General features: G+C 51.2%; 1 protein-coding gene across 5 annotated transcripts in view; it reads left to right on the forward strand.

Moving 5' to 3' along the window:
- GPR50 (G protein-coupled receptor 50) overlaps positions 1-22,099 on the forward strand; it is a 67,307-nt gene extending 45,208 nt beyond the window's left edge. For 3 of the 5 annotated variants that reach the window (XM_073227473.1, XM_073227471.1, XM_073227472.1), the window contains one exon: positions 19,140-22,099. In XM_073227473.1, the coding sequence (XP_073083574.1) occupies positions 19,175-20,749 (1,575 nt within the window). In that variant the 5' untranslated portion in view covers positions 19,140-19,174 and the 3' untranslated portion in view covers positions 20,750-22,099. Of the gene's footprint in view, positions 1-3,619; positions 7,325-8,741; positions 8,941-19,139 lie in introns of those variants that run through there. The other 2 variants (XR_012127327.1, XR_012127326.1) reach the window with 2 other exon arrangements.
- The last annotated feature ends 863 nt before the right edge of the window (positions 22,100-22,962 follow it).

The raw sequence follows: 22,962 nt of genomic DNA on the forward strand, positions 1-22,962 counted from the left end.
CAAAGAAAAGTAGAACACAGCCTGCTGGATCACAGAATGCACAGCAATATTTAAAGGGTTGCCAATTCAAATCTTAAAATCAGTTGCAAGAACTTGGTGTTGGGGTGTGTGTGGAAGGACAGTCCGGAGCATACACTCTTGGTGGCAGGGAAAACTCACCCAGCCAACTCGACCCACATGAATTCATCCTCTGGACCCTCACGCAAAAGGGCACGCACGAAGATGCTCACTGAAGTGATGCTTGTACGAGGTAAAAGCTGAAAGCAGTGTACACACCCACATAGATGTAAATGGTGGTCCATCCATAATCAGAACACTGTGCATCTGTTAACACACACTAGGTGTCTTACACTGGCCCTGCACCAGCCACTGTTGCCCGGGCACTGTGTGCATTCAACTCATTTAATCCTTAGAGTGATGTAAGAGGTTGGTCCACTTTACAGATGAGCAACCCAGAGGAGAGAGGTTCAGTAAGTGGCCCAGAATCGCTCAGCTAGCAGGTGGTGGCACCAGGATTGGCATCCCAAGCCCATACAGAACAGCTCCAGAGTCTGTCCTCCAAAGTGGCCCCTAAGAAGCGCTCTCTCGGGTGGCCTTCTCCTGGAAGGCCAGGGCAAGACAGCAATGGCAGATTGTGAGGCCAGAAAAACCAAGCTGCTGGAGACTGTGTAGAGGAGGATCCTGATGTGCAGGAAAAAGCGGCTGCATCCGTCCTCACGGGGACAGCAGCTATAGGGACCCCAGGAATGCTGACAGTGACCCCTTCTGGGACAGGGCCACGTGACTGAAGGATTAGTGAGGAGTAAGGGTTTTTGTTTCAAGTCCCACTCTTCTGGAGTATTCAGTTGTTCCCCTGAGGTTCCTTAAAAGTTACATTTAAAAACCTCTTTGAAAGGAAATATTCTTGATAGAGCTTCTGAACTCAGAAACGAAACTCAATTTTAGTTGAGGAAGCAGTGTGGGGTGGCTGCAAGAACAGGGAGCGCTGGGAGCCCATCACTGAGGGAGAGTCCTGGGCGGTCCTAACAAAGAGCACCAACAGGGCGGCTTAAGCCAATAGGCATCTATTGTCTCCCAGCTGGAGGCCGCGAGTCTGACACTTAGGTCGGCAGGGCCCTGCTCCTGTGAAGGCGGAAGGGGAGGAGCCTTCCTGGCCTCTCTGGCTTCTGGTGGTGGCCGCGGCAATCCTTGGCTGGCAGTTGTACCGGTCCAGTCTCTGCCTCTGTGTCACAAGGCTTTGTCCTGCATGTGTGTCCTCGCATGGTGCTCTCCTCCCTTACAAGGACACCCATCCCATTGGGTTAACGGCCCATCCTCCCCAGTATGTCTTCATCGTAACATAAGTAAGCACATCTGCAAAGACCTTATTTCCAAACAAGGTCACACTCTGAGGTTTCAGGCAGACATAAACTCTATTTGTCTTAGTCCACTTAAGCTTCCATGATGAAATCCTAGATGGGAGGACTTACATGACAGAAATTAATTTTCTCCCTGTTCTGGAGTCTGGAAGTCCAAGATCAAGGTGCCAGCAGGGCTGGTTTCTGATGAGGCCTCTCTCCTTCATTTGGGGTTGGCTGCCTGCCTTCTTGCTGTGCCCACACATTGCTTTTCCTCTGTGCACAGGCGCGCGCACACACACACACACACACACACACACACAGACACACACACACACGCGCACACACACACAGACACACACACACAGACACACATGCACACACACACACACAGATTGAGAGAGAGAGAAAAAGAGCGTGCTCTGTGTCTCTTCCTATTCTTATGAGGACACCAGATCAGGACCCCACCCTTATGACCTCACGTGACCTTGGTTACCTCTCTAAGGGCCTCATCTCCAAACACAGCCACAGCCACAGTGGGGGGTAGGGCTTCAGCATATGAATGGAGGGGGGCACAGTTCAGTCCAAAACACTATTCAACCTGGTAGTAGCCCTGTGGTCCTGGGCCAATTGCTTCCTCTCCCTCCTGGCCAGGGACCCAGCACAGACCGTTCAGTTACCCCGGGGAGGCCACCTGCAAGGACCAGCTCCTGCCCTTGCAGTGTTCTTGACTTTCTAGTCCCAATTCAGAGAAATCCCCCTTGGTCCTCCCAACACCCCAAATGGCTTGACACTGTCTGGTGCTGTCCAAGAAAGCCACCTTGCCATGCAAATTGCACCCGCTCTAAATTGGGACCACAGAGTCTGGGCTGGGGGCTCACAGCAGGAACACAATTCTGGTCTTCATGACCTGCCTCGCCTTTGGAACCACCCTGCCCACAGCTGCCTTGCCACGTCTTCTCCCTCTCTGGCTACTGCCCGCCTTCTTTTTCTTTCCCTTGCATATCTTCTCGGCAGAGTGTCCTTCACACTCTGTTTCCATTTCCTCACTGAGCCCTCATTCATAAATCCTGGGAACCTAGCTTCAGGCTTACCCTCTTTGAATTGGACCTGAGAACCCTAATTGTCAAATCTAATGGTGTTGCCTCAGTCCTCACTATGCTCAGTATCTCAGCTTCATCTGGCCCCATGGATGGCCTCTCCCTTCCGGACATTCTGTGCCCACCGTCCCCCAGGGTGCTCTGATCCCTGGTTCTGCCCTCTTCTCTCCAGGGACACCTTTCTGTTTCTGTCCCAGCTCCTTCCATTGCTCCTCTCCATGTCCAAGTCACACAGGACTCTAGAAAAGGATCTGGAGAAATGGAGAGGAGAATGAGGGGCCTGGGAGAATGCAGATGCCCCACGTAGGGCAAGGTTGTGGCAGTGGCTAGTTTACAGGTCCAGTCCTCTTAGAAAACTACCACCAGGGCCCCTGAGTCTAAGGCTGTGGAGAGCTACACCAAACCTCACTCGAAAGCAGACATTGAGCCCAAACTGCCTCTGCTCTGTGGCAGGCTTGGTACCAGGCAGGAGGGCTTCTCTGACTGTGGTCCTTGTCACCATATTGTGCCAGGCCTTATCCTAAGACTGCGGAGGACACAGTGCTGGACAGGACTGACATGGTCTCTGGCTTTTTGAGCTTATATTGCAATGGACTAAAGTGACATTTGTTAATTCCTTTTCCAACATGGCCCTAATCTACTGTCCTGACTTCAACTTCTGGTCTTCCCTCTACTCTTGGTTTCACCCTCTGCCATACTCCAGACTTCCCACGTGACAAGGTATCATCTTCCTGGACCACCTTCCTTTCTTCCTCCCTTTGCCTACCAAGCAAGCCCTCCATGTCTCCTTCTCCCCTTCAAGGCACAGACTTCCTCTGGGCACATCAGTTACTCTACCTTCAAAGTGTCCCAGCTGTACTGTCCACCAAGTCTTAACTCTCCCACAGTGCAGTGTGTGTGGGGATAGATCTTCGATTTAAGGTGACGTTTGCCATCTCTCTTCGGTCTTAGACTCAGATAGAACTGACTGGCTTAGCACCAGGCAGAGGTGGTCCTTGTCCTGGGACCTGCTCTTTGTGGAGTGTGGGTCATGGCTTAGAGAGGGTCACAGCTCTAATGTCTGCTAGAGTGAATGACCCGTGGCAGAGGAGCCCAAAGGAGCAAGGGGCTGTGCCAGACCCAAGCTCAAGTTACCCAGGCCTGCAGACTTCCCTGGCCTGACTGCCCCCCTCTTGCTTCCAGGCGTGTCTTCCTGAGGGTAGACCGAGCCATTACGATGTGCAGACTGAGACCCAAGAGGACCAAGAGGCAGCTGTTCGTGGGAGTGTGGGCAAAGGCGTCCTCACGCATGTAAGGGGAGTTGGGGGCTGACTCTCCCCACACCATTAATTCGAGCATGGCATTCTGAGGAGTCTAAGACACTTACATTTGAACCTAACCCTCTGATCACTAGGAAGGTACAATTGTTGAGCTGGGAGGATAGGGCATACTTTTCTTCAACATCTCGTTAGTTTCAATGAAGGCTCTTAAATATTTAGTCATAGACTGTGTGGCCCTCCATTTGGTCTCTTGCCCTCAGCCCTGAAAATATGAGGGGTGGGTCTGGACTTAGGGCAGAGTCTTCAGCATCAAGAGGGCTCTTGGAGATTATCTGCTTCACTCTCACATGGACCTGGACCCCAAGACTGTACAGATGGAGAAACTAAAGCCTATACTCTAGAACTGTAGCCAGCAGCTAAATTTTATAATTCCACATTTTTGAAGGCCTTTTCAGGAATGGAAACGATAGTAAATAATCTCTATGAAAGCTTAGTAGGACCACACCAACCTGAACTGTAGTTGGTTATAAAAATATGATAGCTAACATCTCGGTCTAAATTATAAAATCCTAGAACTGTAAGTGCTTCTAGAAATCATACACTGAAGTCCAGAGAGTGGGAATCATTTTTGTCTCAAATGAGTAGTCAGAAATAGCAATAAGGTCCTTTGAGCTGGGTTTAGGGCCCATTCACATGTGGGTTGGAGGAGAAAAAGCTGGCTGGAGAATCAGGTAGAGTGTGCTCTCATGTCCAGAAGGAGGGTGTGGTCAGCTGTATCAGATATGGTTGAGATGTCAAGGAGGATGACAGATGGGAACTATCCATCAAAGTTCACTGCATGGATGCTGTTGGGTAACCTTGCCAAAGGAAGTCTCAGGAGGGTGCTGGGGGCACTCAGTGAGTGGTTACCAGGGACTGACAGTGAACAGAATGACCATTTTGATAGGATGATTGAGCCCTCCTGTTATTTTTCAAGCCCCAGTGAGGCTCTACTGAAAATCATTAAGGGGACAAAAGGATAGACGAACAATAACAAAGAGAACATGAGATAGCCCCGTAGCCTAGAGTTGGCTGGGACTGCCTGCAGGGCCAATGAAAGCGCCTCCTGGGGGCTATGAAGAAGGGGGTGCTGTGACAGAGGTGAGCCCAAGAGACCGTCCGGATGAGGAGACGCCAGAGGCCAGGCGAGGGGTGTGGGCCTGAAACCAGTGTGTGAAAGCCTGCCCACGGAGTTCAGGTGCCCGGCCGCAGTACTCCAGAAGACAGGTGCCTCTTTCTGGGGAGGGAAACTTCCTAGCGGAGAATGAAAGGGGTGCGGCAGGCTGGGCCATTGGGTCAACTAATCTGCTGAAAACAAGAAGCTAGATAGAAATGTCCTCTTTAAAAAAACTCTTAAAAGCATAAAAGATGTGACAACGCAGAAAAGAATTATCAGTCTAAAATCTAAGGAAAGATGACAGAAAGGTTAATGGAATAAATCCTTCACTGATGCCAGGAAACTTGAACTTAGGGTTTGAGAGCCTCAGAGGGCAAGGGGAAAGAAGCCAAAGGCCAGAACTGGATTACGGTGAAAGGTCTAATAGGAGATGCTCCTCACGATAAAGTGGGAGCCCAAAGGAAGGACTATAGCCTCAAGGTAAGGATAAAACAGAAGTGAACCTGCCCCTCTCCTGGTTGTCTGCAGGGAAAGTTACCTTGGCATTGAGGAGAGCAGGGGGAAAGCAATCCCTGAGGAGCAGTAAGCATGTGATGGCCCTCCTGTGCATCTGCGACCCAAACTCCCAATGCCTGTGTGCTCCATATACTCCAAACGTGAATTCAATTTAAAATATTCCCAGACCGATAGTGACTTTTACCTCTGGCAGAAATAAGGTGAAATGCTCTCTGGAAGAAGGTTTTTTTATTCTGGGCCTCAAAGTATCATCTCCAATCATTTTCCACGGACACATAACCTAACACATACAGAAGCAAAATACGGTGAGTGTGAACTTGCAGAAACAAGAGACAGGAGAGACCCAGGTCCAGAAAGACTTCGATCATTACAACTAATACACAGATGCAGTAGAGTTGCAAGATACAGAATCAACACACCAAAATCAGTTGTTTCTATACACTCACAATGAACAATCTGAAAAGGAAATTAAGAAAACAATTCCTTTTACAGTAGTATTTAAAAGAATAAAATACTTAGGAGTAAACCTAACCAAGGAAGGAAAAGATTCGTACCCTGGAAACAAAAAGCATTGCTGATAGAAATTAAAGACACAGATAAATGGCAGGACATCCTTGTTCACAGATTGGAAGATTTAATATTGTGAAGATGTCAGTTTTACCCAAAGTGATCTATAGACTTAATGCAGCCTATTATCAAAATTCCAGTGACTTTTTGCAGAAGTAGAAAAAAATCCATTAAAAAATTCACGTAGAATCTCAAGGGACCTGGAATAGCCAAAACAATCTTGAAAAAGAACAGCCAAGTTGGAGGTCTCACATTTCCTAATTTATACACTTACTACAAAACCACAGTGATCAAAACAGCATGGTACTGGCATAAAGACAGATGTATACGGACCAATGGAATAGAATAGAGAATCGAGAAATACACCCTTGCATGTATGGTCAAATGATTTGCCACAAAGATGCCAATGCTGGAAAAACTGAATATCCACATGGGAAAGAATGAAGCTGGACTCTTATATCACATACCAACTTAACTCAAAGTGATCAAACACCTAAGCATTAAAAGCTGAAACTATAAAAGTTGGAAGAGAACATGGAAGCACCATGATACTGGATTTGAAGTGACTTCTTGGATGTCAGAACAAAAGCACAAGCAATAAGAGAAAGCATAGATAGTTTGGACCTACATTAAAATGAAAACCTTTTGTGCATCAAAGGACACTATCAATAGTATGGTGACTTCTCAAAAATTAAAAATTAAAAATAGAACTACCATATGATCCAGCAATTCCAAATCCCAGTATACAACCCAAAGAATTGAAGCAAGGGTTCAAACAGACATTTGTGCACCCACGGTCATAGCAGCAGCATTCACAATAGCCCAAAGGTGGAAACAACCCATGTGGCCATCAACAGGTGAATGGGTAAAGGAAATGTGCTCTCTCCACACAATGGAGTATTATTCCACCCAGAAAAGGAAGGAAATGCTGGCACCTGCTACAACATGGATGGACCTTGAAGACATTATGCTCAGTGAAATAAGCCAGGCATAAAAGGACAGATACTACATGATGCCATTTGTATGATGCCTAGGGCAGTCAGATAAACAGAGACAGAAGGCAGAATTGTGGTTGCCAGGATATGGGGTGAGGGAGGAATGGTGTGTTGGTGTTTAAGGGGACAGAGTTTCAGTTTTGGAGATGAGTAAGTTCTGGAGATAGACGGAGGTGATGGTTGCACGATAATGCAAATGCACCTCATATCATTGATCTGGACGTGTAAAAATGGCTAAAATGGGAAATCTTATGCTGTATATATTTTAACACAATAAAAAAGTTCGGTCTAGCTAAAAAAATGAAATTGAAATAGAAATCTGAACAATGCGACAATCATTAAAGAAGCTTAATCAGTAATTAAAATCTTCCATAAAGAACACTCGAGAGCAAATGTATTTCACAAAACGCACTACCCAATGCAGTCCAAGAGGAGCTGTTGGTAGCCAGCCTGGAAGGAGAGGCCCTGTTGTCTTGGCAACAGGAAACAGCCCAACATACTCCCAGTTATGCATTACCTACCAATCAACCCTTATTCAAAGGCAAGGTCATAGGAGAGCTTGAGAGTGGGTTTCAGGTTCCCTCGTCTATGTCTCCAGATGGGAGTTGTGAACCACAGTTTGCAGAGAAAGAAGGCACTTCATGCCCAGCCAGTCTTTCAGTTTAGTTCTTGAGGAGCGCGGCAGCATAATCAGGACCTTGGCGTTTCTCAGTGGAGTGGCTGGTGCAAAGAAAAGCAGGTGAGCCAAGACTGCCTTCCAGGGCCTGTGCAAGGCCTGGGATCCTGGGGCTTTATCTGCTGGCCTGGGCGCAGGGCAAGCATTTAACTAGCCTATTCCATCCCACAATGAAAAGTCCAGCCCACTGGTCCCCACCCTCCACCCCAAGAGCCCGGGACTGTCCTGATGGGGGTGTAGCAGAGAGGGAGGAAGTTGGGGGAAGGACAGGATGCATCTGATGGCAGGAGGGCTTTCCCTCTCAGAGCCTCCACTTCCTTATAATAATGCCAGCCTCACCAGGGTGCCATGAGGAATGAATAAGATGAGGTGCTGTGCCTGGCATATAGAGGCCACGGATCCAGAGGGACTGTAGTCATTGTCACTGCTGGTGTAGGGATGGCTGCTGAGCTCCAGTCTCCGGTACAGGGCTAGGTGGCTCCAGAAGTCCTCCTGCTCCAAGACTGCAGGATGTGGAGCAGTGGGGAGAGGAAAGGAAAGGGCTTGGCGATCCCCTCAAAAGTCATCCCGATCAAATTACTGAGTTTTCCATAATGCTGAAGAGGGTGCTGAGAGGAGGGCAAGTCACAAAAGAGCCTTTTTATTTTTTTGAGAAAATGAATGTGGCTTGGGGAGAACGGGAACCATCCTTTGAGAAGACTACTTGAAATAGCTGCTTGGGAGAGAAGCTCTGGGGCTGCCAGGGTGTGGTCAGTGGGCATCTGATGATGCAGGGGAGGGGCCTCAGATCAGAGCCTCGCAGGCCAGGTGGGACGGGACCCCCAGGAAATGCCTATGGTTTCTATCCCAAGTGGAAGCTCAGTGGGGCCAAGTGTTGTGGGCATGCAGCAATCTGCTGGCTCCAGTTCCCTGCGGCTCTACGTCCTGGGAACTGATGCAGCCTCAGCAATCACAAGACGGAAGAGAAGCACCTGTGAGGTCTTGGAGTCTGACTCGGGCTTGGGCAGGATCGTTTCTTCATTTGACCCTTGCACAGAAAGTTTTGATGGCTTCTTTTAGTGGCTCTACAGGCAAATGAATGGTCCTGCCAGGATGTTTCATTGCAGTTCATCCTTTTGCTTCTTTAATATTCCAGAATATTAAAGCCTCTTCTGCTCCTGGGGTGCTGTACACGCTCTCCTCTCCGTTCCAGCCACACTGGGCTTGAGGAGCTGGCATCTGCTCAGAACTCAAATTCCCCACTTTTCACTCCTGGGCCTGACTCTGCCTGGGATGGGTACAGACGTTAATACTGGACAGTACTGACTTGACTCACTGGTGACGATGTCAAGTATTTAAATAAAGGTAATCTTTTTTTTTTCTGATTGCTTGCTGATTATAGCATCATGTAAAAATAGCCAGATGGATGCTCATCAAATTTGGAGGTAGCTTTGAGAAGATCTGGCTTGGAATACAGGTTACATGGGACATGCAAAATGCCTTTGAGGGAAACCTGGAAAAGACGCTAGAAAGCTGTCTTCCCAGGCAGCTGAGATTGAGGTTCTCAGGCAGGCTTACCATGACCTTTAAGAGGCCATTGATAGAAAATGCACAATGGTTTCAAATATGAGCCCCAGTCAAAACACAGGGGTATAAATACCTCCAGTGACGGGCCAACAATCCGCAGTTTAACTGCTGCTCGCAGTGGCAGGCGAATGGGAGGAAAGTATTTCCTTTAGGATGTGTCACGAGTCTCCTGAGTAGATAGAAGATGCTGGCAAAACACACAGGAGACATGCAGGATGACAAGGTGACAGCCACAGAGCCTACTGGGATCTTCCAGTCTTGAATTCATACTCTTTGTTCCCCAGGGTTGACCAAACCCCTGTCAGAGGAAGGGCTGAAGGGGAGGAAGGCAGGCCCTTGACCCACCAACGCAGAGTCCTCATATTTGGCTTATTCAGGATCAGTCAGAGGCTGTGGCCCTCCATCATACGGTTGCCAGGTAAAATGCAAGGTGCCCAGTTAAATTGAAATTTCCAGTAAACAATGGATAATATGTGGTATAAGCATGTTCAAATATTGCATGGAACATACTTCTACTAAGACTTTATTTGTACTTATTCAAAATTCTATTTTAACTGGGTGTCCCATGTTTTCATGTGCTGAAGTGGGCAACCCTCCTCGGGCAGGCCGCTGGTCTCTGGGAGCTACAGCAGCCCCGTTTCCCGGGAGCAGGGCTGATTGTTAGCAGGCACTGGAGCCAGGAGCCCATCACCAGGAGTGAGGTACCAGGTGGGACTTCGTCTGAGGACCAAAGCAGGATGTCATCAAGTAGACCAAGTGCCTAAGTGCCCTCAGGATCTCACCCTCGAGAGCTGACTGGGCGCTGAATGACTGCCTGCCAGGGGCCAGCAGCATGATTGGACTAAGAGCAGGGTTTCTCTAAGAGGGGTCCCTGGGCCCGTTGCGTCAGAATTACCTGGAGGGGGGGGCACTTGGGAAACAGATTCCAGGGCCTCACCCCAGCCCTCGGAATCCGATTCTCTGGGGGCAGGCCCAGAGAGCTGTATGGTCCCTAAGCACTCCTGGTGGGCCTGGATTTGAGAAGCAAGGCTCTGGAGCCGGGGATAAAGTGTACAAGTAACCAGCGAGGCATGGTGGCTATGGCACAGACTCGGGGGCCAGACCACGCGTGGTGCACTTGTGGCTCTGCCATTCATCATCTCTACCACCTGGGGCCGGGACAGAACCTCTCTGGGCCTGAGTTTCTTCATCTGTGGAGGATGGATCGTAAGTGTGCCTTGCTCATCGGGCCACTGTGTTGAAGAAGCACACACACATGCTGCCATTAGGAGGTGCCGAGTGGGCCCACCAAGGAGAAAGAGGACTGCTTGGGGCCCCGATGGGTGCTCATGCCCACTGTCCTACACTAGAGCAGGCTAAAGCAGAGCTCCCAGGGCAAGGGGCTTGTTGCATCAGAAGTCACGAGGATGGTTAATAAGAGAGACAGTCTTTTGATCATGCTTGGCTAGAACAAGGAGCTAGGAAAATGGATATTGTTCACTAAGCCCCAATTAGCAGGTAAATTGTACAAGGGGAAGGGAGTCCAAGTGTTAGTACAAGTCATTAATGTGCTTCTTCTCTCCGTGGTAGCCCTTTGATTTGAACCCACCTAACCTGTAGTCTTTCACAGGCACTAAGATGCCAGAAACACTGCCTGCTAATTATTTTGGTGAGTCCCCGATTACACGAAAGGAAATGAATGTGTCTTGCTGCCCCTAGTGACTCAAGCACAGGGAGAAGATAAAGTGGTTCCAGCCAGGATGAATTAAGTCTGGGGGACCTGGAGAGGACAATCCTTCTCTTTGTTCATTTAACGAATGTGACCAGTGTCTCCAAGTTGGTAAAATAAATGTGACCAGACACAGTCTGTTTAGGACCAAACCGAGCGCCTGTCCCAAACTGCTCTTGAGTTGGTTGATGCCATGAGCTGGATAGTGCCCAGGCCCAGTGATCTGATTCCTGCCTGAGTCCCTGCTTAGTTCCGCTGAGGCTTCTGCCATGCTCCTGGCCACCACCTCGACCTGGAACTAGACCCTCCTCAGCATGGGCTGGCCCCAGGCTCTGCCGAAACGCGGCTCTCCCTGCCTGTGCTCAGCCAGCCTCCTGTGGACCTCAGGTCTGACCTGCCTCTACACCCACCATCCTCTGTGTCTTCATTCTGACCAGAGTCAGGAAATCCAATGGTCCCTTCTTGAAGAAATAATGTCCCTTCTTGAACAAACTGTGTCAGTGAAGCATTCTGGGAAGATGGCAGTGAGAAGGCAAGTGACCTGGTATGTCCCCTTCATCTGACACACTGCCAACATGTCATGGTGACCTGGGATGCCCGAGAGTGCCCACTGGGTAGCTTCTGCCAGGAATTAGAGCCAGAGGGAAGAGACCTTGGAGCATGGCGCAGTTGGGGGCAGAGTCTCCAGTGCCTCCGAGAGCCTATGTCCTCTATGGAAGCGCAACAGGATTGAGTTTAGACAGAGCATCAGAAACCTTCAGAATAAGAACACTAACTAGCGGCTGTTGCATGCTTACTCTGTTCTGGGTAGTGTTTTAAGTGCTTGTATTATTCTATTTAATTCTCCTATCAACCCTATGATGAGGCACTATGATCATCTCCGTGTTACAGCTGTGGAAACTGAGACACAGAGAGGCTAACTTGCCCAATGTCACACAGCCGACCAGGGGCAGAGCTGGGCTCACATTTGTTTTTATTTTCAAGAATTGAGCCAAATATAGTCTCCATTCATCAGGCCTCTACTTAGTGCTGGCGTAGGACCAGGGGGTGGAGCAGGGATGGGGTGGGGGGAGTAGCTTCCAGGTTCCTGTGTATCTTCCATGAAGAGATAAGACATCCCCGAAGGTCCAAGAACGAATGGAGAATGCTCTGCTTGTACTCAAACTGAAAGATACTTTCACTCTTACTGGGGTTGCACCAAGTTCTCATTCTGACAGTTTTAATACGTTGGAGCATCAACCAATGGTCTAATGTGGCCTCAGCAGATGATCTGGTGGCATCAGGGAAGCACTGACCAAAGAAGGTTGGAGTGCTTGGGACAGCCCTTGGCTGGCTGTCCAGCCCTCCCTGGGGAAGTGGCAAGGTGTGAGCTGGCACTAAGAGGCCCTCTGCTTCCCTGTCACAGGCCAGGGGCTGTTTGGGGCTAAAAGAGAACCCAAAACGTTCATGGCAGCATTAGTCACAGTAGCGAAAAGTGGAAGCCGCCTAAAGGCCTATCGGTGGATGTGTGGATAAACAAAATGTGCTCTCTCCGTACAATGGGCTACTATGTGGCCATTCAAGGGAATGAAGCTCTGACATATGTTACACGAATGAATGTCAAAGAAATGATGCTAAAGGAAAGAAGCTGGACACAAAAGGTCACATTATATGATTCCACTGACGTGGAACGTCCAGAATGGGCAAGTCCACAGGGACACAATGCAGATGTGGTTTCTGGGAGCGGGGGTCTGGAGGCAGGGGGAGTGACTGCTAATGGGGACAGGGTTTCTTTTTGGGCCACAGAAGTGTTCTGAAATGAGACGGTGATGATAGCTGTACAACTTTCTGCATATACAAAACCCCACTGAACTGTGAACTTCAAAAGGATGAATATGGTGCAAAAACACTACCTTATGAAGCTGGGCTGTGGCAGAAAAGCCTGAGCTGAGGGGACACTGGGCCCATATTCAAACCTGGGATCCTCCACCAGCCTTGGCACGACCTTGGGCAAGTCCTCTCATGTCTCGGAGTCTCAGTTTCCTCATCTGTTAAATAGCACTGTTGTGAGAAAATATATCCCCAATGGGATTTTGAGAATGATAAAATGCTTATTTAAAATCACCTTTGCTAATTAGAGGCAAGGACTTACAGTGCTTGAGGGGTGAGCAGAGAGCCAAATAGGTCTGACCAAAGGTGACCTTCCACCATGGCCTCAGTATCCAGGGGTCTGGCGGCGTGGCACTCTCCTGCTGTGTGCAGAACAGTCACCTGTTGCTGAGCGGACACTGCTGGCTTGTTCTGCTCTCTCGCATCTTTAAAAAGAGTGCTGAGTTCCCAGCTACCGCCTTGACTGACAAGCCCACTCTGGTCTTCAGTTCTTCAAAAGAGTAGAGATGTGGAGGCTGAGATGAAAGGGAGGTTTCTGTATCAGCAAGAAGAAAAAAACCGCTTCATTTCTACCTTCTGTACATAATGCCCCTTGGCCCCACCTCTGCCTGGGACGTCCCAAGCTTTCACTGCCAAGAGTCCTTTGGCAGACTGCGTAGTCTCCCTCACCTTATAATGAGTGATGTAGGGGAAGGGACCACACGGGGACCTGGCTGGGCTCCAGGACTGCAAATACTATGCAATTCCCTGTGGACTGTGCATTGCTTTATTCTCCTTCCCAATCTCCAGAGGGCTTTCCAAGGTTTTCTTGGGGTCCCCAGGGAATGTCTTTGTTCTCCTCTATTTTGATCTGTATCTTACAACTTTCAAATCCCACATAAAGTGCTTTTTCTATACTCTCAGTTATTAGGGTTTCGTCACAGTCCTTCAGAAAGACACTTAATTAAAAATCCTTTGGAAGCTTCAATAAACCACACACTGCCCTCTACCCGATGAAGAGCTCACCCCTCAACTCTGCCAGAGGAATTGAACTTACCGCGCATGAGTCTTGTCCTGCCCTTCCAAACTCTTGACTGTTTTTCTCCCTCATATGTATCCAGATAATGGATTCAGTATCCATCTGTTTTTCTTAGCACTAGGACAATGTTCAGGTTCTTTATTAAGACAGTTCATTAAAAATAAGGAAATTTAACCATATGCAGAATCCCTTCCCCTCCCTTATGAAAACAGTTGCCTCTCTCACTTGTCTGGTATTGAAAAATACAAGATCCCCGAAGTCAGGGTCAAGCAATGTCCAAACAGGGCCAGGGGCCAGGGGATCAGCTCACCCTCTCTGTGTTCACTCCTCAGTCCCAGTCCCAGGGAAGTCCAGGCCATATCCAGGGAGAATCCCCCGTGCCCTGGGCCTCTGCCAGCCGTGGGGCCACCCCATCCAAGGCGCGGTGCACTGGAATACAACAGTGCCCGAACGAACACCTTGCCAGTTCTCTTTACAGGATTGTTTGGGGGGCGGGCAGGGGAGACACCAGTGTCTTAGGTCCCTGTTTCCTTTTTTCCTTAAATGTTTAAAAATCTGAATTAAAAACCGCTCCTTGCCACAAGTAAAAGGATGCAACCTCGCGGAACCACCGTAAGCAGCAGGATGTGGACAAGTTTCTGGCTGCCGGCCCCTTCCCGGTGCTCACCGCTTCCTGGGGAGACTAGCAAGGCGAGCTCTTGGGCTGCCTTTAGGAGTAGATCCTGACTAAGCCCGGCCCGCTCCAGCCCGCTAGGAGCATTGAGATAATGAATGAGAAAGGGCTCCTGGCGGGAGATTGTTGTTCGTGCCCAGTGCCTCCCCCGCGGCGAGCGCAAGATTGGGAGGAGGGCGGGGGGCGGGTTTCATCTGCAAACAAGGATGCATTCCTGTGTTGGGCTTTTCAGCTAAGTGCGCTCAGTCTTGTTTTCAGACGAGTCTGTCTTGGCCTCAAAGGTCCCCGAAGGTCGAAGTCTCTCGCGAAACCCGCCCCCAGCCCTCCCGTGTCCGCCCAGCGCCCCGCGGGGCAGGAGGCGGCAGTGTCCAGACGGTGGCGCTCCGGGACAGCGCAACCCCTTTCCCCCACTGCAGTAAGAAGGCCAGGCTTGGGAGACAAGTTTCAAGGCGTTTGCTCAGATTTTCTGGGAGACTTCTCGATAAGATCCATAACTTTTAGTAGCAGGCAGAAATCCATTCCCGTGCCCGAGGTTGTGGAAGGAGCGAGGACCAGAGCCCTTCGGATTTCCCGTGGCCCGCGCGCTCCCGGAGCCTGGGCCAGGGCAGGGAACCAGTACGCCTGGGGAGGGAGGTGCGCGTGGCTAGGAGGCGGCCCGGTCCGGGGGAGGTTGAATGAGACCTTTGGCAGGGGATGGCAGGGGATGGCTGGGGAGAAGGACCGAGATTTGTTCTGCCAGGGGCGGGGACCGCTGGTCTGCTGTTGGTTTCTTGGCTGCACCCCCTTCCCCGCCCCCCGGCCCCCCGCGCCTGTCCCGCCGCTGCGGCGCCATCCCCGGAGCCTGCCGGAGCGCCCTGCGCCACTCTGCAGGGCGCGCGGAGCACCTGGAGAGGTTTCTTTGAAGGCATGGCAGCCCAAGAGAAGGGCTTTCTTGCCGGTTTTACTTTTTCCCAACCAGCCTCTGCGCTCCCGCAGCCCGGGTGTGCGGCAGCCGGGAAGGAGCTGGGCTCCAGTTCTCGCTCGACCCAAGTTAGGGTCGAGCGGCCACAAGGTACTCCCTTTGCTCCCAGACTGCAGACTCGCTCCCGGCTCCCAGAGCCGCGCGCAAGGGCCATCTCTCGGAGAGCCCAAGTCCATGATCGGGCTAAGTGGCCATCCGCCGCTGCCACTTAAGGGAGCCAACCGGGTTCTGGTAGGCCCTGGAGTGGGGATAGCTTCCTCAGAGACTGGGGACCCAGACTGGGGACAGAAGCCCCTGGCAGCTGTTCCCCTCTCACCACGGAGTGCAGAAGGCTCTGCAGAGGCGACAGCGCCTGGAATGGGATAAACATCTCAAGGAGACGCTAGGGGCATATATCTAGGGCCCAGGGAGCTGCTGGGTGCCCCTGACGTTCTTCCGGGGGCTTCAGACTGACTTGGGTGGGCCCTGGACACCAAGAGGGCCCCCAAACCCCTGCTATGCATTCTGTGTCGCTTTCCAGGGCATTTGCGTTGGAGGGGGAGGGAGAAGAACTTGCTTGAGACAGATGGGATGCGAAGTAGCTGGTGAGGGGTGGATTCTGAGCTCATCACGATACCTAAGGGATGGTGATGGTGGGGAGCGGCTAGAGGGGAAGCACATACAAGAAAGACACTTGGAAGCAAGACAACACCTCGATGTGGATTTGTCCAAGAAGAGTTGTTGACCAAACGGGGGGTGGTCAAGGAGCTATGATTGGTCGGGGAGAGGGACTTGGGGTGGGGCTAGCCACCTCTTGAGGCTTTAAAAGCTCATCGGAGAGGGCTGGGATGCTGCCATTTTGCTCTCTGATTCTCAGAGGGGAGGCAGGTTCCCAGAAGCTCCTGGTGACAGAGCAGGTGTACGTCTTTTCTGCACCTGCTGGGAGATCCTAACGGTCTCCAGCAGCAACATGGGGTCTGCTCTGGCTGCTCCTGCTCCATACGGCTGTATTGGTTGTAAGGTGCCACAGCCGGACTACCCACCGGCTCTAATCACCTTCATGTTCTGCGCAATGGTTATCACCATTGTCGTAGACCTAATTGGCAACTCCATGGTCATTTTGGCTGTGACGAAGAACAAGAAGCTCCGAAATTCTGGTAAGCCACCCTTCCTTCTCCCTATCCAGCGTTCTGCCACTTGCCATCCCCAAAGTGTTAATTTGGGTGCCCAGAACAGGGAGCCCATCGACAGTGCCCTCACATTACACGTTCCTTCTAAATACCCCGCGAACCCGGGCGGTGCTGTTCTGCTGGGGCCCCATTAGCCTCGAGCTTCTTGAGGCCGACGGAGCTCTGCGAATCAGCTTTGGGCGTCCAAGGGCAAAGCCCGGGTTCCCGTGGTGCGCGGCAGACCTCCCAGCCCTGCCCCGTCGGGAACTGATGCCGAGGGAGCGGGCCCCGCAGCGGACAGTCCAGCGGCTGCCTGGGGACAGCACGCCGAGCCGGACGCCGCAGAGGCAGCTCGGACACAATTGACGCGGAGGGAGCAGCGGGGCGGCGACCCGCTGGGCGAAAGTTAAGTTCGCGGCAGCTGCTAAGCGCTTACCGGAGGAGAACGGCGCAGTGGCCGCACCCAAGCCCGGCCAAGCCGCCGCTCCCTGCGGCCCTGGGGCTCCCGTCGGCTCCCGGGCGGCAGCTGCGCTCAGAGCCAGAGCCCGAGTGTGCAGCAGGCGGTCCGAGCCCGCCAGAGCCGAGCTCCGTCCGCGCATCCTGGGGCGCACGGCAGTGAGCCGCTGCGGTCCGGGCGCAGCAGGCGGCGGCAGCGGAGATCCCGAATTCCGTAAGCGGGGTACTGGGGTGGGGGGCCGCCGGGTGGGACGACGGAGAGGGTCGCGGGCTTGGCGTCTCCAGGACAAGGAGACAGCAGGCAGCCCTGGGCAAGGCTCGCGGGAGAGCTGCGGGAGAGCCGGGGGGTGGGGGGGAGGGTTGGGGGGCGCCGAGGGACTGCGAAGCGCGGGGACCTGGGATGGGGTGCGGCGGCAGGCGGGACCCCCCGGGCTGCCAGCCTGTGCCAAGGGGGGCCCCGCTGCTAGCGGGGCGGCCGGGGCCGCAGATGCTGAGAAGTGGCGAGCCCTCCGCGTGGGCTGGTAGGCAGAGGGGAAGGGGTCCCCCAGCCCCCCAGCCCAGGTCAAGCCCGGAAGGGAGGGTGGCCGGCCAAGAGGCCAGGGGCGGGAGGAGGGGACCCGGCACCCAGCGGCCCAGGGCAGGCAGAGGAGGTGGCCAGAGCCTGGGGAATTTCTGTCGTTGGGCGAGGAATCACCAACATCACACAAGTTTCAAAATGCACTGACAGGCACAGGGTCATTCAAAGTTCTCTTTGGAACTCTGGTGGGTGCGCCTGATCGTTCCTTGGCCCTCTTGGGGCGTGGGGCCACACCTTCACTCCAGCAGTGGGTTCCCGAGGTGCGGGCCCACGGGGCCCGGGGCCACTAGCGAAGCCCATTTACTTTTTACTTCATTTCTTTTCTGTTCCTCCGTCTCCTTACCTTCTATAATTCAAGGAAAGGTTTTTATGGTTCTTGCGGTTTGGTTTTGAAGGCTTTGCCCTCTCTTGTTCCCTTGTCTTCTCCTAATTCATTATTTTCAGGTAAACTCTAGAAAGAATTTCTTGGGTAGAAAGCAGAGAGGCTGCGCCTTGGCAACGCCAGCGTAAGGAAGCAGGAGGAGCCATTCCTTTGCCCTTTTAAAAGGAGCCCATTTTCTCTCAGTCCAAGATGAAGTGCAGTATTTTGCCAAACCAATGCTAATTAGCAACGAGGTGTTTCCAAAAACAGAGGGCTCTGCGCCTGCACTTGGCCTCTTACTTCTTTTTTTGAAAGGGTTTTACAAAAACGTTCCCGCCTGGGCCCTGCAAAAGGGGAGGGGACCCCCCCCCCCCGTTCACTTTCCAGCTCAGCCCGCGGCTGGCGCAAATCTCAGGGCCAGGGGCCGGCGCGTGGCTCTGCGTGTGGACCCGCACCCGGCAGGCACTCCTGCGAATCCTCTCAGGGCTTTTCCTGATTTTTTCCCCTCCCTGCTCACTATTTCTTTGGTCTCACACTAAATTTTACAGGGTTCCCCTCGCCCCTTCCCCTCAGTTTTTACGCTCAGAAATGTTAAGTATTTACGGGGCTGGTCTTAGATTACCGTCTGAGACAGTTCTCTGTAGACGTGTTTGCATTACAAACGCAATGCCAGGCTAGAGAAGACAGGGCTGATCACTTTTTTTGGGTGGGGATGTTTGAGGCTTCCTGACATTCCTCTAATCTCTCCCTTTCCCCCTCCACCCTCCAGCCTGCTTTCCAACGACAGCTTCGTCTAACTCGCCTCTACTCCCCTCTCCCTTCTCTACCCACCCCCTGTAGGGGAGAAAGTGTGCGTTTTGTTTCTGTACAAAATGGTGGCAGCATGCAGCAAGTGGGTGTGCAGAGGTCCTCAAGGGGCTTTTGTGCTTACTGCTTTCTTTCCCAAAGCAGAAGTGATGTTTGAAAGGAAAAAAAGGTGGCCAACGGACAGGTCCTGCAAACCTAGTTGTGCATCGGAATCACCTGGGACATGCTTGTAAATAAAACTGAAAACACAACTGTATTTCTTTGAAAGGATTCTAGAATTCTAAATTGTCATGAGTCCAGCTGGCTTTTCCCTCCAGCTTAAATTTGTAGACTTCCAAACTTAACCATTTATTCTTCTCTGTTACCACCTCCCCCCATGTGTTTTTCAGGCAACATCTTCGTGGTTAGCCTCTCTGTTGCCGATATGCTTGTGGCCATCTATCCCTACCCTCTGATGCTGCATGCCATGGCCATTGGAGGCTGGGATCTGAGCCAGTTCCATTGCCAGATGGTCGGATTCATCACAGGGCTGTGTGTGGTCGGCTCTATCTTCAATATCGTGGCAATTGCCATCAACCGTTACTGCTACATTTGTCACAGCCTCCAGTACGAGTGGATCTTCAGTGTGCGCAATACTTGCATTTATCTGATCATCACCTGGATCATGACTGTCCTGGCTGTCCTGCCTAACATGTACATTGGCACCATCGAGTATGATCCTCGCACGTACACCTGCATCTTCAACTATCTGAACAACCCTGTCTTTGCTGTGACCATCGTCTGCATCCACTTCGTCCTCCCTCTGCTCATAGTGGGTTTCTGTTATGTGAGGATCTGGACCAAAGTGCTGGCGGCTCATGACCCGGCTGGGCAGAATCCTGAGAACCAGCTTGCTGAGGTTCGAAATTTTCTAACCATGTTTATGATCTTCCTCCTCTTTGCAGCGTGCTGGTGCCCTATCAACGTGCTCACTCTCTTGGTGGCTCTCAGTCCAAAGGAGATGGCAGGAAAGATCCCCACCTGGCTTTATCTTGTAGCCTACTTCATAGCCTACTTCAACAGCTGCCTCAACGCTGTGATCTACGGGCTCTTCAATGAGAATTTCCGAAGAGAATACTGGACCATCTTCCATGCTATGCGGCACCCTATCCTGTTCCTCTCTGGCCTCACCAATGATGTTCGCGAGACGAGGGAGGCCCGTGCCCGTGACCATGCCTGTGAAGAAGCCCAAGCTCATGCTTGTCCCACTGTGGAGGAAATGCCAATGAAAGTCCGGAATGTTCCACTACCTGGTGATGCTGCAGCTGGTCAACCTGAGCGTGCCTCTGGCCACCTTGAGCCAGCCTCTGGCCACCTCAAGCCAGCCTCTGGCCACTCCAGGTCTGCCTCTGCCTACCGAAAATCTTCCTCTGGACATCACAAGTCTGTCTTTCGCCACCCAAAGCCTCCTGCTGGCTATTCCAAGTCTACTGGTTACCCCAAGTCTGCCACTATCTACCCTAAGCCTGCCTCGGTCCATTCTCAGCCTGCCTCTGATCACCCTAAACCCGTTACTGGCCACCACATCCCTGCTGGCAGCCCCTCCAAGACTGCTTCCAGCCCTGCCACCAGCTACCTGAAACCCACCACTGGCCACATCAAGTTTGCTACCAGCCACTCTGAGCCCACCATTGCCAGCAATCTTGAGCCTGCTGCCACCAGCCACCCTGAGCCTGCCATTGCCAGCCATGCTGAGCCCACAGCTGCTGGCCACCCTGAGCTCACTGCCTCTTGCCACCCTGAGACCACCGCTACTGGCCACCTTGAGTGTGACATCGCTGACTGCCCCGAGCCTGTCTCTAGCCCTGCCAGTGGGTCCCTCGAGTCTGCTGCCAGCGCACTGGAGCCTGCCCCTGCTGCTGACATTCTTGACCTCACTGTGGTCACCACTGCCACCAGTGATTGCCATGAGGTTGTGGTTATCAGTGTTGAAGCTGTTTCTGATGAGATGGCTGTGTGAAAAGTGCTCTTAGGAGGGGTGGAGCATATGTAATCCGAAGTGAGATTACACAGACAGGCACATGCAGACACTGACAGACATGGTGTAAGCTGCATCCACCTTTTAGGCATACTCCTCCTTTACGTATGTACTCTGAGTGTATGTGCGTGTGTGTGCTTGCTATTTTATAGACCAAATTTGCCTCAAGTTTTACATGCTGTTCTGAGCCTTGCTTACCTCCTGATGGTTGCCCTTGAGCCCACACTGGTCCTTGAAATCGCAGACTTAGATTACCCCCTCCTCCCGTGTCCCCATTTCCTCCAATTGTTCCTGCTTTCTTCTCCCCTTCCTTGAGGTGTGGGAGGGGAGGGGTGCATGTGCGCTGGGAAAGGGGTGCTGTGGTGGGGGCTTCTGTCAAGTGAATGTGACCGCTGAGCTTTATGTTGTAAGTGGGTAACTCTATGCTGTACTTTTAATGGTAGTCAGGCAGTTGTGATAGAATGTGAATACCGGAAACTGTCTTTTCTAAATTCCAGCGACAAAATATGACTCGTATCTGAAGAATGATTCGATAAGCTCTTATGAAAATGAAAATGAATTTTATGCCTATGAGATCAAATGGCAGAAGAAAAGATAATGGCTGCACTGAATTATTTCTGTCTTTTGAAAATTCGAACACCGGTGCTGATTTTTATTGTCAAACATGAATGTGGAATGGTGAGATGTTTTACCTTATTTGTAGTCATGTACTTTTTTTAAAGTATTTGCCAGGATTTTCTTTCATTTAGTTCCAGAGAAACGAGTTTATCACAAACTAGTTTCTTCTCCTAAAATCCAAATTTACGGTTGCTAGGATCAATTAGTCGTGTTTTGAATATTAGAATTCATAACTGCTCTTTTCCTCAGACATTTTTTTCCAACAGCCTGATGCCTCTACAGTCTGTTTTCACATTTTTCTTTTTCATTCAAAAGGGAATTTGAGGTAGTAGCTGGAAGCCAAAACTGAATGGAGTGCAGCCTGGAGGGTGTGAATGCTGTTTCTGCCTCCTCTCTCTGGGCCTCCCAACTGGGGAGGGAGGTGGGGTTGGGAGGAGGCCAACTCCAGCGTCCCCACCACCCTTGGCTGAGCATCAGTGGTCCACAATGTTAAGTTGTAGATGTCTTGTATCAGCACACTTGACAGCCCAGGAAATGATTTTTCTCTAGGTTTCAAGAAAAAGTTGCTGTTTAATAGAAATTTAAATTATTGATTCAAACTGACACTTCAAGCAAAATTATCTGTACAAAAAGCTTGTGAGGATAAGTGGAAATGTATTACACTGCCTTAATTCAATTCTGTATTTGTGGTAGCAAATAAAAGTGTTTTTGTGGCTTTGGTGTGTGATTGATTGATAAATTCGCTTGCTTCACCAGACTTACTTGTGGGGAGGGCTGGTGAGTAGGTGGAAGACCAGTGACCTTGGGGATCCAAAGACCTGGGTGCAAGCTTGCTCTAGCCCAGAGCAAGTCACGTGACCCTCTCGCCTCAGTTCCTTTACCCAGCACGGTGGCGAGGTCCGAGTGGGCTGCTGGATTTGATGTGCTCTTCTCACCAGAGCAGTGATGACGGGTGACCTGACCTGACCTGCGTGCTCTTGGCCTTCTGGACCTCGCCTGCCATGGCTTCTGAAAATAGGCCCCTTCTACTTCCACGCAAGGAGTGAATCCAGGCCCCAGTGATGTCACAACTCCAGAGGCTGCTGGGTCAGAGAAACAACTCATGGGGCAGTGGGGGCAGGCATAGGAGTTGGGGGCAGGACAGGTGGTTTCCTCTCCAGCTGGAGGAGGGGCGGCAAGACCCCAGCCACTGGGCAAAGCTCAGGACTTCAAGAACACAGTCTCAAAAGAATGTCTAATGACAAGGAAAAGCCCCAAATAAACTGCTCCATAAAAATGAAAGTGCATTCAAAATAATACACAGTAGGATATCAATCTTGTGAAAATACAGAGACTTAAAGCATGCACATATACATAGACACAGAGTTGTACATATGTAGTTGTTCTATACAGGTTCAGCTAGACTGTGAGCATAGACTGAGGTCACCTTCATTTTTCACGCCCAAATTACAGTGCTTTGAGCCCCGCCAGAAAGACTGCTGGACCTCAGGCTAATGCCCTGGGCATAGATTCTGCCAAGCATTCTCCAAAAGGGGGCTTACTCATGTGCTCACATCCTGGTCTACAGGCAGCAGCCC

This window comes from Manis javanica, chromosome X, assembly GCF_040802235.1.
Source record: "Manis javanica isolate MJ-LG chromosome X, MJ_LKY, whole genome shotgun sequence".
Taxonomy (NCBI): Eukaryota; Metazoa; Chordata; class Mammalia; order Pholidota; family Manidae; genus Manis; species Manis javanica.